Source organism: Alosa pseudoharengus, unplaced genomic scaffold (genome assembly GCF_046254945.1).
Source record: "Alosa pseudoharengus isolate Yale_2024_CS ecotype anadromous, Long Island Sound unplaced genomic scaffold, YU_APseudo_1.1 YU_APseudo_1.1_scf_6, whole genome shotgun sequence".
In the NCBI taxonomy this organism is placed as follows: domain Eukaryota; kingdom Metazoa; phylum Chordata; class Actinopteri; order Clupeiformes; family Clupeidae; genus Alosa; species Alosa pseudoharengus.
The window spans coordinates 19887582-19907487 of NW_027468848.1; the positions used below are offsets into that span (position 1 = coordinate 19887582).

Sequence of the window (19906 nt, forward strand, 5' to 3'; positions counted from 1 at the left end):
GTATTCTGCGAAGCCTCACACAGATTAGTCACACAGAATTAATCTAGACTCGGGAACAATGGGCGTCGAGCTTCTGGCAAAGCCCAGCTGTCACTCCGTGAAAGAAAAGAGAAACAAGATTTAGGGCTTTGAACGTATCTGAGACTTCTGCTGGAGAAGTGGCTTGTATTCACCAACAGCAGGTCCAGAGGATGGGGAAAGAGTGTGACCTCTGACCAAAAACGCCCATACACACACACGCACGCACGAGCACGCACACATACACACATCCCCCCTCCACCTCTATACCCCCCCCCCCCCCCCCATGCACAATCAACGGTCCTGCCGTTCATTCATTGGCTATGGCAAAGCTTTCTTTCGAAGAATGTGCATATGAAAGAAGAAAGCAGAATTCAAAACACAATACCACTGGTTGCCATGTTGGGGTAAACTTTAACATGCACTTGCAAAATCCTAAAATTCTGATTTTTTAATGACTCCAAGTAGACTGGATTCTCAGATAAAAAAAATCAGAGAAAGTGTTCTTTCATTGAAGAGGATTTCTGTTCTGAGTCTTTCACTTACTTGCATTCTCTGCCATTGGGGGTGGGCTCACAGATGCCTCCATTCAGGCACACGTCAGGCCCAGTGCATCCTTGCCCTGCAAACATAAAAACGGTTAGCAAACGCATTCAACAAAAATAAATAACATTTACAATTCCTCACACCAAACCAATCTCAAAATATGTTCGGCAACTTCACAACATATTCATGCACACACACACACACACACACACACACACACACACACAAAGGCCAAACCAAACGTATCGAAGAAAACAATAAAAATGTTAATGTGAAAGTAAAACGCATAAGCATTGTTATTCAATCACAAAACGATTTGCACGGTTTTCCAGGTGACATTAAGCTCTCAATCCAGCAGGAGTGAGACTTTGGTGTGATTACTGGCACCTTAAAGTGATGTTTGTGGGCAGTGGGACTTGACACCATCCTGGTACATGCATTCTTCCATCTGCAGCTGTTCCTAAGAATGTACTATATTTGGTAGATCCATGGAGACTATTTCCTTGAAACTTGATTCAAACACGCCTGCACAAGTCTGCTGAAGTTTTACAAATAAATCCTCGGTACATTTAGTCACTCAAAAGGAAGTGAACACTACTGTGCCGAGCCTATCCCTTATTCGAAAGTACACTCTCACGCATAAAGAAAACAATAGTTGTTTAGGTAGGGTTATTGTTTTCAATCAGCATAGTCTCCACATATCTATGTAAAATCGTTAAGGGCAAGTAAATTGCGCACTGAGATGGAAACCTTGTCATTCCAATAAACTGTTATTTTAGAGGACCAAATATAATAGCCTACAGTTCTGACTAAAGTAGTTTCAAAGGCATTTGTAAATGTCTGATAAAAACGCTTTACAAAACCGAATAAACGAACAAACAATTGCTGTGCTGTGCTACATCTAGAAAGATAAATCACATTCTGAGAAACATTCTAATTGGATGCTTCACATGCGCCAGTCTCGTGCAACAAGTGTCCTCATACAACCATCCTAACACACAGATTCGCGTTAAGTTACTTTGCACTTTGTCAATTGTCATAAGATTGAGATGTGTGATGGGTAACTTTCCAAGTTGAACTAGCCTCTACATGCTTACGTTATAACAAGTCAACAAAAATGTCAAAGAATCAGGCAAAGAGATGGTCCACAAAAGAACCTAGCGTGCTCTTACCTTTCGTTAGAGCTATCAATACGAGTAGAGTGGTTAGTTTCACAAGGAATCGATGCATTCCTCCTCGTCGGGTTTAAAAATTATCTTTAATTCCACGTAGGGTTAACATAGATCCAATGTTATTTTTTCCTTCACAAAAGTCCAGAAAACGATTTAAGAATAATACAAAAATGTGAGCGTTTCTTTTGTCCCCACGAACTCCGTGCAGTGATGTGAACTCGTTGATTCCCCAACTGTGACTGCGACCCCCTGTTCACATCTCCATTCTCCGGTCCGCGTCTAGGGGCGTTCTCCTTCCGCACCACTACCTCTCCAAACTATTCATTTACTTTAGGCAACTTTCTGAAGTGGCAGTGGGAAAAACACGCCTACTGCTTAAAAACGTATCTCAACCAGTTTAAGTGGGATCTGCAAGGTAATAATTTTGCCTAGGAATTCAGACAGGTATGAAGAGTAGGCTAATTAATTTAATGGTATTCTGATCATATTCTAAAACGTGTAATTATGTTGTTGTATACACCCTTTCTCCTTTATAGACATGTAACAGGATTTTGTAGTCCAAGTGATTTTGGCTATAGGCTAATGTACAGTGTAGCCTAGGCTAATATGTTAATGTTTACAGTTTCTCAAAGTTGTTTTTCAGTTTGTTGTGCCTGGAGCGATTACATTTGCCTATTTGCATAGATAAGAGATGACATTTGACTTATCACACACACACACACACACACACACACACACACACACACACACACACACACAGACACTAAACCAAAACTTCATGACTCCAAAACATCAGATTGTTGTAGTTCTACTGAACTAAGACAATCTAAAATTCATCAGCCTTTCCATCACAACCCATTTCCAACCTACTAAGCCATGTCATCAAAGTTAATTCAGATAGGCCTAAAATCTGGGGGTAGTTGTTGCCACACAATCCTGATCAGATTTTCCCATTACTGATAAGATAGTCGCTGACTAGGCCATAATAAAATCCAACTCTACTCCATCACCAGAAACAATGGTGGTAAGATCCTATTACAGTTTCTCAAATCTGAGATCTGACAGATGCCATACAAACACTATTGTAATTGGTTCAGTTTAAATTAGATTAACAGCATCTTGGTCGGTTCATTAAAGTTTGTGTAATTATAATGTAGACTTTATCATTGAAGAGCACTGCTTTCATTCCAGTGATTTCTTTGACACTGTACCTTTGAATCATTGCTATACTGCTGGAGGATTTAGGCCCTGCACCACAGGGGGTGAGATCCATTACATTGCCCGTGTTTTGGCCAGACAGTGATCCCATGCCAGCTTTTGATTCTCCTCTGAATATGCATCTGCTGCCTATATTGTATTGCATTGTAAGCAAGTAACTGGCATCTCCCTGAATGATTCCCAAGCTGTCAGCACAGCACAGCCACCCCCCCCCCCCTCCCCCAATACATCCAGTGGTCTTGTTGTGACTGCACCCATTTTTAGCAGGACATGAGAACTTCCCACAGGCCTCAAAGATCAGGGCAAAACATGTCTAACCCCCTCAGGATTGGCCATTTATTTCCTGCGACTCCATTTAAGACGCTGATGTTATGTTCTGGTCACACACAGGATAGGGGACGACACTGCTACATTTCTCTCAGATTCCACAGACGTCAGTGGGAGCCTGTGCACAGCTTGTTATGACACATTGTACCTGTCGATAAGTAAACGAGGCCGTGCAGATAAGTTAGAGAAAGATGTGGTGATAGAAATGTGGCACCGGTAGGAGAGCAAAATCTGGAAAAACAAATATATTCTAATAACAGTTTATTCATTTAAAGAGAGTAAATAGGCTTGGTAAGGTGAATTTGATTTGGGCTTTGGCTCTTCAGTGTACTGGATAATACCCTATTCACTTAGCATTAGGGCTAAGTGGTGCAGAGATAGTAATTATATTGCAGCCACATCCAGGAACTTTTCAACCCACGGAGCTTAGCTGGTGTATATGTATATACATTCTGTGGTGAAATATTCACCAATAGTAAGTTCGAGACAGCCCACTTGTACGAAAGGTTAAAGGAGAATTCCGGTGTGATATTGACCTAAAGTGTGTTGAAACATGATACCGAGTGTGAACGTATGTCTCATAGCCCATCTCGGCTTGTCCCCTGCACTCCAAAATCTGGCGCTAGTTAGCCGATGCTACCAACAGCTTTTTCAATTGTGGTGCTTCGGCATCGGGCTAGCCATGCAAATAAATCACTGTTTTACATAATTTACGAGGCTCAATGTATCTTCACACTTCATTGGTAGACTTCCGAGGGCCCTGACATTTAAAACGAGACATTGAGAACTTCACTTATATATGTATCACCTATAAAGCAACACAAAGAAAAAGTTCTATTTATGCCCATTGGTGTTAATATAACACCATATAGCACTTACACGGTACCCAGTTAGTTAAAACCAACTAAAAGGGTCATGATCCTTCCTGATCAACAGCGTTACATAGTGCAATATCAAGCAATCTGTGCATGCATTGACAATGTCAGAGACTTGTCTCCACTTTGTACCACTTGACAAGTTCAGTTGTGTTTTTGAGTGCATCTCTGATACAGTATAGGCAGTATATATGAGATGTAACAGGCAGGTCAGCTTGATCTGTTGACTGTTTGTAGGTTTATGGCATGTCTCATAGGCAAAGAAAAGCTGTTGCTCTCAAACACTGTCCACTTAATCAACAGAGTCAGTGTACTGATGAAGGAACAGATTAAATAGACAGATATGGAAGGTTTGCAAAGTGATTTCATGTTCCCTTTAAAGTGTATTTTTAGTATTTTATTTTGATACATAGCATGGCTACTGTATTTTGTAGTTTATTTTTATATACTTAAAATTAGGATATTTGCTATTTTATTTAAAAATACATTTTGATGCATTTTTGCCAATCGCTGAGCTTGAAGTCAGATATCGCGTTCTCATGATAGGTTATGTTCACAGGCATTTTTATGTCTTTGTACCTTTGACCACTGCATTGTCACCAATGAGATCGTAGGTGAATCAATGCATGAACACTGCATGATTGTAATGCAGTGATAGTTATTAGAAATGAGTTGGGTTATTATGACATCTCTATATAAAAGATGTTTTTCTAACCTTTAGTTTTGTTCATTTGCCCAACTATTTATTATTTTTTTTAAGCATGCCATGTCCTCATGTCGAGGGTCTAAGTCATTGAAAACACTTTTTTATTGAAGAATTCCCCTGTTGCCCACAATTAAGTTGAGATGGCAGATGGGAGGGGAAAAGCTGTGTGGTCTTGGAACATGTTCAAACATGTCCAGAAAAAGATGCAATGGAGGGAACCTTTTGCTACTCAGATGATCTATTTGTAAACAGGACACCAATATCATCACCGTTTTCAAGAGTTCACTGTTTTGCTCCTGTGCATGCTGTACTTATGTGTTCCATTGCTCTGGCGAATATAGCTGAACACAAATGAACACTCATGGAAGGATGGAAGGTTTTCTGCTACTTGCTGTTGCCATCAAAATGTTGTTTTCACACAACAAAAATATATGAAAAGTTTCATTTTTGTAAAATAATGTACAAGAATGTCATTCTAAATCCGAAAAGTTAGACTTGAGGGGTCATGGTAAGTTTAGAGATACAAACGAAATAAGCAGATTTTATAACAAAGTATACACTGTGTTGCTAAAGAAAGAGAAAGAGAAAGAAACACGACATGATACATTCTGCACAAAAGAAGGGAAAGGGAATTTGTATAGTGCATATCAATTGGCAACATACTATAGCAGAACACTCCATCTGCTAATAGAAACAGTGAGGACGAATGTGCTCTAGGTTTATCAGTTTGTGGTGCTGTTATGCTGTGACATAGAGACAAGAGAGATGAGAACAGAGATGAGGGCAGAGCAAAACCAGGTGAGGGTGGAGATAAAGGGGAAAGAAAGGCTGACTGTTGAACCACCAGTCACTCTGGCACTCAGCCACAGGTAGATAACACCTCAAGTACATCAAATACATCTGACACTTTGTTTTGGTCTGGGGTTTACCCACAACATGTAACATGGCAGTTGTTTTATCTGAGAGTTTCCTGGGGGTGTTCGAAGTAGAGGGAGTCGTGAGGATTTAGAGAGGGATTCTGTAGTGCAGGGGAGTTTAGGGCCATGGATCATGCTGCAAGGCAGTGAGCAGTTTCCCTGCGGCCTGTCACAACTGAAAAAGTATCGGATACAATACACATATCTCAAAAGTGTGGACAATAAACCCAGCTCAGAATCAGATGTGAAATAAACTGCACTTTTCAAACAGCGGAACTCCAAGGTTGTGTATAATGGCATCAAGAAAAGTTGTAAACATCCTTTAACATGAAGACAGGATATATGTAACAATACAGTAGGCCCCTTTATTTTTATAATACAATAGCGCTTGCTGCAAAGGTACAAGGTCTGAGTGCTCTGAATGTTTGTTTTTCTCTGTCGCTTTGGTGCATTATTCAGATCATCAGAATTACAATGATCACAGCTGCATGTTCAAACTCCATATCATGTAATAGATTTGTGCTGGATTGTAGATTCTCATTCTTTTGCAAAAATTACAAATGCTCTGACAACTAATTTTTAATTTAAGGTTTATTTGGCTATTTTACATCTGTTGTCCATGGACCGGTGTTAAAAGGTCGGATACACATAATACACATCATGGTAAAAGTAAATGTTATAAGGACACAAAACATTAAACAAGCAATAAGCAACTTCTTGCAAATAATTGATATAACTGTTTCTCACATTATCAATTGCTTATGTTATATTGTTGAAAATGCAAAATAATCCTGTTTCATGATTGTATAACATTACTTGGTTCACAAGGAATGTTTGTAGCATTCAACATTTTGTCATTGTTTCTCAGATGGTGGTAAATATGTAAGCTACAGTCCAGTTTCTTTCTAGTCCGTTTGTACACATTATATTCTTCAACAGCCAATAGGAAATTAAATTCTGTTGTGTTGAAATTAGTGACATTGATACCATTTGATGTAGGTGTCGCCACCAACATCATAAATTTGACGTCATAAACACGAATAGGTCCAGGATAGTATTCATCTAAAATTCCAAGGAAATAAGTTATACACTTCCAGGCGTCAGTGTTTCATTAAAAACATGATTAAGCATTCTGACTGTCAAACAAACAATGGGTGTATTCGTAAATTGCCTTTCTGAGCGCTCCGAGCACACTTAACCGTTCGTAAATTCGGAATTATCGCGTGTTTATTCAGAGCTTCACACTCTCGGAGCGTCCAGAGTGTGTCGGATTGAATTTACGAGAGCACCCAATGTCATAAGGACATTTCACTATGATGGCACTGATATGCATTAACATTAATATTTCCTTGAGCAATGCACTTACTGTTTTTAAAATGTTAAATCACTGAGAAAAAAATATATTTAAAGTAGGCTACATCTTTCTGTATTGTTTTGTAAGTAGGCTACGTATTTCTAGTGATTGAATGTATATTCTTACAAGACTTTCACTACAACTTAAGCAGTGTGTAATGCAGTTGTAATGGCATATTTGATCACAGTCAAACGCTAAACCCCATGGTCTAGCCTCACTCCTTAGGTGATCCCCTCACGCCTAATCTGTTTGAGGAACAAAAACGTGCGACTTGCTGCTGTTGTGACCCCTGTGGCAAATGTTGTCACCTGCAAAAAGTCCTGACACTTCAAAGACAGCTCCCGTGGTTGAGAGAAGGGGTAGTCAGAAGGTGTAAGTGCGGGCCAAATGACAAGCTGCCTTTTTTGCAGGGCCACCTGCTGAGTACAGTCTGGAAGGCCAACAATAGATGTTGAGAGAAGAAAAAAAAAACTCATCCCTTGAATTGCATGGTGGTATCCGCTGTTAGATGTTAGCCAGACTGAACAGATGACATGACATCTGTGAAAAAAGGGTCCTTGTAAAATGCTAAAAATGGCCCTATTGTGGTATCGATGTCCTTGGTGGATCATTAAGCCATTCCTGTACTCTCTGGGCCTCCTGCACTTTAGGTCCCTCTGCACGATGGGGAACCAGGGGCAACAATGGAGATCTGCACTTACCACTGGCTAGAGCAAGGGATCATAAAAAGGGGTATTTGTGTGTGTGTGTGTGTGTGTGAGAGAAAGAGAGAGAGTGTGTTTGCATTAATGTGTTTCTGTTTGTACATTCTGTCAACAGCCCCTGAGATCAAAGGTGCCTAGACCCTTTCGGCGAGAAACTTGGAAAGCCGTTGCACTAATGAAGTAATAACACAACACATGTCCATTCGCATACAGTGCCGCATACTGTGACTTTAACGGCATCCTCACCTGCACGCTGCCACCCCGCGGTGGCATAATCTGCCCGCAATGGCATAACGGACGCGCAGACGTTCTACGGCCTGCCGGCGCACAGCAGGTCAGCCCGGCCCCGAGCCTACAGCTTGACATTGGCTGCTGCCGGGGGGCCGTGGCCGTGCGGCCTTTGTTTTTGGCTGCCCGGTCACAAACAGGAAGTCATGTTGCGCCAGTCACACAGAAGCCCTTCCTTCCTTTGTTGCGTGAGAGAGCGCAGAGCAGACCCCCTGTCGCCCTACTTCTCCCAGCTTTAGCCCCCCTGTTCTTTTCTTCATGCCCACTCCCAAACCTGGCCACTCATCCACACCTTTCATTTGTTCTTCAACAGTCACATTCGTCTCACCACATTACCTCATGCCGGTTCACAAGTGTGACTGTAAATGACTGAATTTGTAGTGAATCATCACGATCCTAGATGGTCCTCACCTACTTCTATCAATGCATTAACAATACTAGACTACCGGTATGGAATACTGCCATCCAACAGCTCAGAGGTCACGAAAAAGGAATGTTTACAGGGCCATGGGTTAATTTCAATGAGTCTGCTCACAAAGAGAACACTTAGTGACTGTAGACTAAGGTGGGAAGTTATGCTTCCTATGATAGCTTCCTTTGTTGTTTGATAAGCCATAATAACTATTGTGTGGTTTTGCGTGCCATGCCTTAAGTCAAGGCTGATTCCTTGGAGCCAACACAGCAAAAATTCAAGTCCAAGTCCTTCAGGAGAGTGTGCAATAGCAGGTGCCATGTACACAGTATGTGTACTGTTTGGTACATACACATATTCTTAAAATTACTGATAGATAAGTGCTATACTTTGTTCTATTCTATTTAACTGTTATGTTCTATTCCAGCAAAGATCAAGATAACATAAGGCACTGCAAAAGAATAGACTTGTCCTAAAATGTTTTCCAAACTTCCATCCATTTGCAGTTTCTCAAAGAACGCTTATTCAGATAATTTCTCATAATTCAAATATATTCAAATACAGTATTTTCCAGTGTATTAGCCGTTGTCTTATGCAAATAAAAAAAAAACATGACAATGTATTAACTGCACTGGTGTATTAACCGCAGTGTCCAATAGATCAATGAATCAGAATCAGATCATGCTCATAAAGGATTTAGCCCGCCCCTGTGTATTAATAGATAAAGACATTTTGCGTAATCCTTGAAAAATGTATAAACCTTGGTTAATAGTTGGGAAATTATGGTGCTGCTGCATATCAAGTTCATTAAGATTACAACCAACCTATTTAACAATCTCACTGATCAAACATAAAAAAACACAAACTTGACAAATCAAGCAAGTTATTATATGTATTACAATCATTGAATGACAAGTCTTTTTCATGGGAGGCTGCATAAGATTGAGTGACAAAATGATGAGTTCGGAATGCCTTAAGACCTAAGAAAGGAGAGACATGATGAAAGGCTTAGTCAGTGGACCATGCAGACTTGACCTGTGGAAAACTGCTGTAATTGTGGGAGAGCCTCCAGAAGTGTTGTAATCGTGGGGGAGACCTATCAGTCAGACTTTATCTTTATCTGAAAGAACTAACTCAAAAAGACTACAGATTACCTCACCTACTACTCCAGACTTCCTCTCCACCCTCTTCTCTTTACCACAGAACAGTGTTCCCAAAGGGAGAAGGTCCTTTCCAATTCTAAACAGCAACAATATTTTATTTAAATATTGGTTACAAATATGATTTCATAGTAAGGCTTTATATGCAGCTCAGCCAATTAGCTCCAAAAATATACAGTACATAATCCAACATTTGCACCTTGTTTCAATGTTCATGAATATTTCTGTAAAAAAATAGAATAATTTAACCACAGTCTCTTATTGTATAGCACATAAAAGGAACTCTTTGGCACTTGGCCCACATTGCTTAACATCTATGGAGTTGTTCAATATCCATACTTCAATCATGGGGTCAAGACTGTTATGACTTATGCTTCCTCTTTCAACACCCAATGTTCTATTCCCACTTGAACCGTGGCTGTGATGGAGCACCATTCCTATCCAAAGACAGTGATAGTTGATATGGATGCACTGTTTCCCTCTCATCTGTGACTTGTTGATGGAGTCAAAAACAGCCTGAAATACAACGGATGTAGCTGTTTTTATTTCCATGACCTCACTTCCTGGCTCTTTGTTTCTGTTATCACGCAGCTCGGCCACACATATGAGGTAGTATTAAAGTCCTGCTCTTATCCAGGACCCAAGACAAGGCATTAGAGACCTGATTCCCGCCTGCCTGCTCGTTTGCTTGAATTAATCGTTCAGGTAACAACCTCTGTTTTCTCCTGTGAATCACTGGAACAAATATTCTCAAGAGAAAAAAATACACAGGGCATAAATGAAGTCAGTGTTCACAGACTCCTCAAATTTCAATCCTCAGGACTCTCGGGGTAAACAATGACAACATTTTAACCGTAGGTGTCAACACTTTTCAGGTCTGTTTGAATCTTGCTGAGTGGGTTATGAACTCTACAGAGCCAGGAGAGAGAGAGAGATATTGGTGATTAGGGAAGGAGGGCCCGCAGGCCTGTGAGAACTGTCGACGCAGACAAAAGATCAGTTGGTGCCAATTCATTGGAGGCAGTCAAATAACCGGCTTTGTTTTTTTGAACCATGTGAACAGGGGATCTCATTTCCACTCATGGTCCTGTGGGAGAGTTTAGGTGTGCTTGATGAAGAAAGGTGCGAAATTATTTAATACTAAATGTGTATATATATGTATGTATGTCCTTTTCTCAAACCATCCACTATCATGGCCTCAGTGCTCTTGCCTTGTGGTTCTAATCTTTGACATATATGTCCTCATGAAAATGGGAGGAAATCGAGGATAGGTTCTTAGCAGTGGTAAAATAAGGTGGGTAAACTATGAATGCTGGGATCACGGTAAGGTGGACTGCACCATGCGGTATCGCATTTTTTAAAAAGGCATTCAGAACATGTTTGATGGTGGAGTCAGAGCCGTATATATATATATATATATATATACGGCTCTGGTGGAGGTTATTCTCCAATGTTTATAATAATACCAATGGTATTAAATTGTGAGATGAGTGTAGGCCTACATATTATGAATGTGGATAATACAGTGTGTTTTTCTAATGTTAAAAGTTGCATTTGGAATGTTAAAAGTTGCAAATAAACTGCATTTACTTGCATTTAGCCTCCACTACAGCCCTGGTTCTTAGTAACTCCTGTGCTCTGTATATTATGCTCCTCTGGCTGGGAGATATTGGCCATCTGTGGCCCAAAAGACGCCCCAGCTCAAGGAGAGCCTGTAGCTCCCATTAGCTAACAGCAGCATTCCTCAACGTATGTTTTCCTTTGATTGTGTGCATTTGAGGGAATACACAATTTGATTGTGCATTTGAGGGAGAGGGGTGATTTGACAGAGTTAGTTTAAACAACACAAAATAAAGACTGTGAAGCTCCTCTTCAATGAACGTTCATCGTTCATCAGAGAATACCACTTCAATTACATGACTCTACCACTTCAAATAGTTTTTTTTTCTCAGTTGCTGGCAGTGTACACAGTACATTGAATGCATCATTAACATACCTATGCAAAACAATATCAAAACAATAGTACAAACAGTACCACACAATGGATTTCCTGCAAAGGCCTGTAACTTAAAACAATCCCTAGTGATAGTTGATGCTTAAAAACTAAATGTTAATGTCACTGAATATGGCAGGGCCTGTAAAACCAGGAATACTGTAATATTTTCTAATGTAAACTAAGGCTATGGTTTTGTTGACAGTGATTGAAAATGCACACTTTTTCTCTGCCATATATCAATTTACACAAAGTTACACATTACTGCATGTGGGAGATTGATTGAAAGAGATTGGAGATATTTGTGCTGTGACTCTTTGCGCGGTTATTTGTTGACAGACCACATCATTGCAGCACAGAAAAGGAAAACAATGCTGTTGTACAGTACTGCGAAGCACAAAGGAAAAAATACACAATTAGAAATGTAAACAAAGGAAGCAGAAGTTCACATGCAGTAGCACTCTTTCTAGTTTTACCAGTTAAAGGTTCAGAAAATGCACCTCTATTTTTTAGACGAGTGGTTGGTCATTGGTTGATCTAATGCTTCACCCCCTCATAGATGAAAGTCTAGATTTAACACATTTATAAATTCAGGATATATTTACTAAAAAACAGTATCATATATTTTGATAACTCAGAAATATTAAGAAATTTTGATCAAGGTGGTATATAGCAACAGAATAAGAAACAGCAGACAATTGCACCAAATCATTTGTATGTAGGACGTGACAAAGCATTTGATTTTTGTTCAAAAAACATATATTGTTTTAATGATGTGCAAAAGTGTTGAGATGATATGGAGGTTAAACAAGTAGTTATGAGAATGTCAAAATGAAAAAAGATGTAATAAAGATGATTCAGTATTTATTTATAGGAGAGGTTCGTGGAAGGAAATATCAGCATACAGAATCATCAATAGCAACATCTAGAAATGCATCAGTAAAAACAAATAACTTTGTGGATAGAGCGTCAGTCCATATTTTTTTTATTTTGAATAACTGAATGTGAGATGCCATCTTCTTAGGTTTTCATGAGGAGTGGATGCTCTGCGTCTAGTGAACTTTGAAATAAGAGTGAGACACTCTTTTGAAAGAAAAATAATCAATTAATTGAAAGAAAAATAAAAAAGAAATAGTTTGTTTGTACACATGCAATGCTAAAATACCAAGTATTTTTACAGTAACAACACATTGGAAATTGCATGTTATAAAGCTATGTGTTGGAACAATGCAGCTACAAGGGACTTTTGCTACAATTGCTTCTCTGCCATAGAACAGGACAATGTCTACAGGGACAATGCACCATGACATGTTAAATAGTTAAAGGTGTATCTCTCAAAGCAGACACCATCTCCTGCAGTTGACTTCAAGGACAGCAGACGCACACCGTGTCTCCCCTATTGAGTTCACACCACAATGTCAGTGTGAGACAAGGTGGGAAACCGTAGCCCCCGGAACAGCAGGAAACAGCCAACAATTCACAGTGGTAGGGGGGAGGGGTGGGGGGGTGTGGGGGTGTGAACACCTTCGTAGGGCAGTGAAACTCTGTACCCACAGCTGCACTAACAACGACGGCAACGACAACACTTACAACGCAACCGTCAAAAGGCAGACCAAAGAAAACCTCATGAAGTAACTCATCATCTTATAAAGACTTATCATCATCATTATCGCAGTTGATCCTACAATTTATTTGACTATATTTGAACTTGTATGTGTGAGTGCTTGTGTGTGTGTGTGCGTGCGTGCGTGCATGCATGCCTGTATGTGTGTGTGTATATTTGTGTGAAGTATGTGTGTGTGTGTGGAGGGGCTACTCTCTTCTTGTGTTTCCCACCAGTGGTCTCTGTTCTTTGGCGCTTGCGTATCATAAAATCAGTTATGCCCTGATGTAACCACTAACCACATAGCGAGAGTCTGTGGGAACCTGTGCCATCACCTGCCGCCAATCATCACTTTCCACAACACAACAGACCGTTCGCCCCTAGTGTGCTTTCTCTCTCTCGCTTTCTCTCTCTATCACTCTCTCTAACAGTAGGTGCTGGGGGTACATACTTTTTTTTTGTTTAGTATCCAGTCGCACTTCCAACCCCAGTCTCACAGGTTTTGCAAGTCAGCTGAATTCCTCCAGAGCCTGGGAACAAAGAGTCGCTGAGTGGGAAAAAACCTTCAACGTGTCTATTTACAGTTCTCCATTTCCCCAAACACTTGAAGAAGTTCATGCAAGATGACCTTTATGAAATGATTGTTCACTCTTTCGACTAGACTGATGTGTCTGGTTTTTACTTCAAAATGTTGGAGTAGAACATATATAATACTAGAGGCCGCCATTTTCCAGATATAAGCAGATTTGCAGTAAGAGACGTTGTAAAACATGCATCAGGCCTCCTTTAGGCATTTCACATACCATAAGCTTGCCTCTGGGTGATCTGTTACATGATTTATCTACTCATATGCTTCTGGGACGTGTCTTTCATGTGATCTCAAGTTAACATCAGTCATATTCAGAGCCTTTACAAACCCTCAGAAGGAGGGGTTTTGATAATATTTTGAGAAATAAAAATAAATCAAGGTGACAGGGGGCACACTGAAAATGTCCTCCAGGCTTAAAGAATGGCTCCCAGGACATCAAGAGAGAAAAATAAGCTTTACCCCAAGCTCATTTAATGACAATGTTATTCAGATATCAACAATTATTTACAATTTATTTTTCATATAAACAGCATATAGTGTTGTCCACATAAATAACTCTGTGGAAAGTTTACAGTGACCAGGGTTGGGAGCTTCTTGAAACATTTGACCTATGAGTCCAGTTCCTCCGACTAGCCTAATAATTTAGTGTAGCACGGAGAGGATTGGTCAGACAAGGCAGCCAAGAGTGAGATGGTGTTTGACGAAAGGACAGGATTGCATTGGGGACAGAGACTCAGTGACCAATGGCCGTTAAGGCCCAGGGCCATATTTAGTCATGTTCATGTCTACAGCAAAGGCCAAGGGCCAAACAGCTGGCAGTGCTATGAAATGTGGGGGTCAGAGAGAAGAGGCACGCTGGCTGTCACCTTGCCCCAATCAGAGGCGCTGGTCACTGATCACTGTGGAAGAGGAGATAAAGTTGAACAAGGCCACCAGCCTATGTGAAATAATGTAAACCCTGGTTACGTAAAGTCACAGCACTGGAACTATGTGACAGGAGATACTGTGCCTAACTGACCACCCACCGACTCACACACACACAAATACATACAAACACACACACACACAAACTCACAAACTCACATGCCTGTGGCCATACTCTCTAGCCTGCAGCCAGAAGGCCAAAGCCATGAGCGTGGTGCCATTGGAGTGGCGACAGCTTCAGGCTACCCTGACTCCAGTAGACAGTAGTGGGTGAGTTCTCCATAACTAATCTCAAGAATGTTCCCCGCTCCGCCACACCGTATCATTTCCATGTCCAGCTGCCGGCGTGTTTATGGCACTGACCACGTGCGGAGGACAAATGAATGGAATAGTTTATAATCATTAGGTTGGGTCTGCTGCAGCCACTGACTGTATTTGCTTTGAATTTCTTAGGTTTGAAAAGAAATCTTGTGGAATCATGGCAAACAAAACAGCTGAATGTGGGGTGTGCTTCCTGAAAACATTGTTCATGATATACTCTGTTTATGGTTTATGCTAATTGTCTAGAGTGCACAAAATCTCTCTGTGACTCCACTTGAGTCATTGCACAATAACACTTCAGGAAATGCATCCCTGAGTTGCTTACTCTCATAAACAAAACATGTAAAATCACAGCTTGGCTATAATTTCAACTTCATCTATCATTGTTGTTTAGGCTTTCCCATAGTTCAACAACTGCAAATTATATTTGTCACTGAGAGGGCACTTTCAGGTAGCCTGGCTTCCGCCGTCTACACACTTCCATGTAGCAAGAGTATGGTTCACGAGGGTAACTTTCAGGATCACAACAGGAAAAATTGTCTGACAAAAAGAAGAGAGAGATAGTGGTCATTTTGCTAAAAATAAGATTTCTGTAAGTGGCTAGTTCTGGATTTTGGATTACTGGTGACCCTTGGTCATGGCACATATGACTTTCACTATTATTAGAGAGAAGCACAACTGTTGCCAATTTGTTTTGAAGCACAGCATCCTTACAAGTGTCCTCACAACTCCGCACATCTCATGGCCACACACGGCTGACCAGAGAGCGGTAAGAAACCTCAAGTTAATCCACTGACCAGCTGAAATATCAGACGAATGTCGCTGCTAACGGTGAAAGGATCTGTACAGCAGTGGACATGTGTCACGGCTCATTAAGAAGTCCTCAGGGGTTTGGGTGACTGAGTCAAGCAGTTGTGGCTGAAGTCAAGGATGCAGTTGTCTTTACTCCCATGCAAGACCCCAGGGTGGTATCCCACAGCCCTGCAGCTGATTGGTTATCATGTATTTTTCTTGGATAAACGATACTGACCCTCCGTGACACACACTCTCCGTCAGTTTGGTCTATCACCAGGTCTGTAGTGGATAGCGCTGCAGAAGGGGGGGGTTCTCGTTTCTTTCCTTAAGAGAGGAGCAATGATTGGTTCGGCTCGCTCCACAGATCAAAGGCTACATGCCCCACTGGCATATGGGACATTGATGTCCCACAAGTGTCTCAGCTGTGGCCTGTTCTGTTTGTGAAACCCAAGTCTCAGAGAGAGTGTTTATCACGGTCCCCTCACCCTCCGCCCGCCCTCAGTAATTTAATTTGGAGACGTTATGCTATACTGTTATCAGTGCCATCAGCTGCCATGTGGCGGCCCATGGCGTGACCTTCAGAGGCGACCTTTCTCCCCACGCTGCTCTGATGCCGCTCCTGACGCCGTGGAACGAGTCAATCTCTCATGAATATTTATCACCTCAAATGAGGGCACTCTGCACTGGGGCCTAAAATAATCACTGATGGGATGGGCAGATTAAAACATGTCCAAACCTGACACTGCACAACAGCAGTAAGTAAGTCATCCATGTAGACTGGTAGATAGATAGGATACATCTCTTTGTACAAGCCATGTCATAGTGCTTTTTTACCATAAATGCAAGCTGTCAAGAAATGGTGTATGCAGCTAAACCGGTGATCAACTAACCAGACCAAAGACTACCTTTAGTTGTTGTCTACATGCTCGCATACACACAACATCAGGGGGAAGGAACTGGAAAACAGACAACAGACTTACCTGTATGACAGAAGAAGTGTTCACGTCTACACAATGTTTAAAAAATGTAACCCTTTCTTTTGTGTTCATAAACACAGAACTACAAGAGAAAGAGAAACTTAATTCAGTTATGGAGATCAGTGTCTGAGTAGGAGACGGCCACATCTCTCCTCTCCCCCGCAGCACAGGACTCTGTTGTCCTGTCTTAAAGCAACAGCTGAGGAGGAGTCGTACTCTTGTGATTGATGCACTGAGTGACGGAAAGCAGGAGGGAGACACAGCTGCAACAGTGTGCTTCACTTGTCGTCATTTTTGTGTTTATCACTTGATTTATGACTTTGTATGTATTTGTAGTAGGAGGTTTTGGCGATCATTGTTGTTAGTAAGAAATGTTGAGATCAATGCAGTACCTGATGTAATTGTTATTGATGCAATAATAACACATACTGTATGTTAAACAGTGTCTTTCTCTCTCTCTCTCCTTATCTCTACTCCCTTCTTTGTCTTTTGTGTGTACGCATGCGTGTGTGTGTGGGCGCGCTTGTGTCTGTGTGTATATAGGTGGGAGAGAGACAGAGAGGTTGTTGATATAACAGAGGCAGCATCAGTGGCTGAGCCGCCTGAGAACGGGCCCCCAGGCATGAGAAAAATCATAATTGTCTCACTGTGGATGTTTGAGTAAAGGAAGGTGGTTTATTTAATCCAGTGTGTCTGAATGTTCGGGAGAAATAGAAAGGACAATGCCGTGGAATCCAAGCTATTGCAAAAGTCAGCCAACCAGACCAGGACAACAATGAACTACAGCAAAACAGTCTGTTACTTTATGTCTGAACACCACAAAATCACTCTACTCTTCAAACGAATACAGAAAATAGCTATTGATTCTTTAGGACATTTTCACTAAACAATTTAGCATTAGCTGCTTAAGAAGGATTTTTTGTTGTTGTTTTTCATGAAACAAGAAACAAATATAAACTATAAAAAAGTAGAAGAAGATACAGCATAGCAACATACTGTTTGTTGTCTTGGTCCTTCAGTATTTATCCCTCATTAAAGTATCATTCATTTCATCTTGACCCTTTGGCCGACTGGTCTGTGTTTTGCTGTAATGACTCAGGGCTACAGTGGGTCCTACACATTAGTTTTCTATCACTCACACTTCTCTCCAGTGCTTTGGGAGCAAAGGGTCTAAAGCTTTAAGAGGATCAGTTCATTACCGACTCCACTCCCATTCTTTTTTTTTTTCTTCAGCAGCCGCAGTTCACAGTCATGAGAGCAACAAGTCTGTCTCACCAGGTGTCACAGAGCAGAGCTTGAGATTAAACAGCTCACAAAAGCAATTATCAGCTCTCACACTCTGGGGCCAAATTAAATAAAAAATCGCCCATCTGGCTAGAGCTGGCGGCCGCGGTGACGTTCAAGCCCAGCTACACCAGCGGAGACGGCGCGGCCATCGGGGAGAGAGCCAGGGAGCAGCAGGGCTGTGGAGGGTGTGTAAGGAGGAGAGGGTGGGGTGAAGGTTGAGAAACTGGATGTTGGAGAGAGGTGGAGAGAGAGAGAGATGGAGGAGAGAGATGGAGGAAGTGAGAACAACATGTGGTAAGATGGCGGGTGCAAGGCGAGCAGAGAGGAGAGATCTTTCGATCTCTCTCTCTCTCTCTGTTCCTCTCTCTCTGTCTGTGGTACACTGCTTGTGTGAATGCTGAAATGTGTTTTCTCAACACAGACAAATTGAAAACAGGTTAAAAACACCCACGGGAGAGGAGAGGTGGTGTTGTGCAGAGTGGCGGGGAGTTGCTGCCCGAGGTGGCGGTGGTGGTTTGGTGGTGGGGGTTGATGGAGTGAGAGAGATAGAGAGCGAGAGAGAGAGAGGGGTTCTCGGCTAGAGGTGGTGGTGTGGAGGGGTGAAGGCTGCTGAAAGAGAGAGAGAGAGAGAGAGAGAGAGAGAGAGAGAGAGAGAGAGAGAGGGGTCCTCAGCTGGAGGTGGTGGTGTGTAGGGGTGGTGGTGGCTTAGAGGTGGCGGTGGGGGTTGGTGGTGGCTGAGAGAAAGAGAGCAAGAGAAACAGGGAGAGAGAGAGGTCCCCGGCTGGAGGGAGGAGGAAGGTTCCCATGCCCTGGAGGCCCCTGGGGAGAGTGGTGGCAGATGTGACGGCAGGGTCTCCCAGGCCCCAGTCTGAGCTGGAGGGGACAGGGGAGGAGGAGGAGAGCCTCCAATCCATCACGGCCAACCGATCAGGGATCCGCGGTTAACAAACACACACACACACACACGGGGGGTCCAGCACTGATACTAGCGTGTGCCGCCACAACCACACACACACTCATATATGCATATACAGCACACATGCACGTACATGCACACACGCCTGCTTGCACAGAAACATGCACACAAATGCATATGTGTATGGGTGCAACATTAATGGTGCACAGATCTATACGTTGGCAGATGGCCTAGATTTTTGGAAATGTTGTACAATCCAGAAAATGTGCAGTAATAGAAAGGAAACTCTGTGACTACATGTTATTGGGCTCTCTTGTGTTTATATATGAGAATGTCAGGCAAAATATGAAAACAATATATGAGCATAACAGACATATAAATAGACACTTTTGACAAAATTGGATGAATTCTATAGATTTTTAGTGACAACTGTAACACTGCAGCAAGCAAAGGCCTCAGTTGGTGTATTAGGAAAGCATTATATTGTTTTTAAGATGGATTTGGAAAATATTACAAAACGCAATGTCTAACTTCCCCTTTTAGCTTTATCCTAGAAACTGATTGACACATGTTTTAACAGATTGCTCTCAGGGCTTGTGAAATGTCCAAATTTTGTTATTAAGCTAATTTCAATATTTGAGAACTTCTCGTATTACATGCAATGTCACAAACCGACTTTTTGTAACAGTGTTTAGTTCAGTTCACTGGAACATTTGAGCAAATAGCTCATAGCTAGCAATGTAATGCAGTTTTAAAAGGGCTACATTGAATGCAGTGAAATTGTAACCTGTGCACCCAGTGATT

The 19906-nt window shown here is 41.6% G+C and overlaps 1 protein-coding gene across 1 annotated transcript in view; it reads right to left on the bottom strand.

The window, feature by feature from the left end:
* The window catches only part of notch1b (notch receptor 1b), a 34957-nt gene extending 32940 nt beyond the window's left edge, over positions 1-2017 (bottom strand). The window contains exons 1-2 of the mRNA XM_076270177.1: positions 1737-2017; positions 565-640 (exon numbers count right to left, since the gene is read on the bottom strand). Of these exons, the coding sequence (XP_076126292.1) occupies positions 565-640; positions 1737-1794 (134 nt within the window). The 5' untranslated portion in view covers positions 1795-2017. The remainder of the gene's footprint in view (positions 1-564; positions 641-1736) is intronic.
* Positions 2018-19906: the final 17889 nt, after the last annotated feature.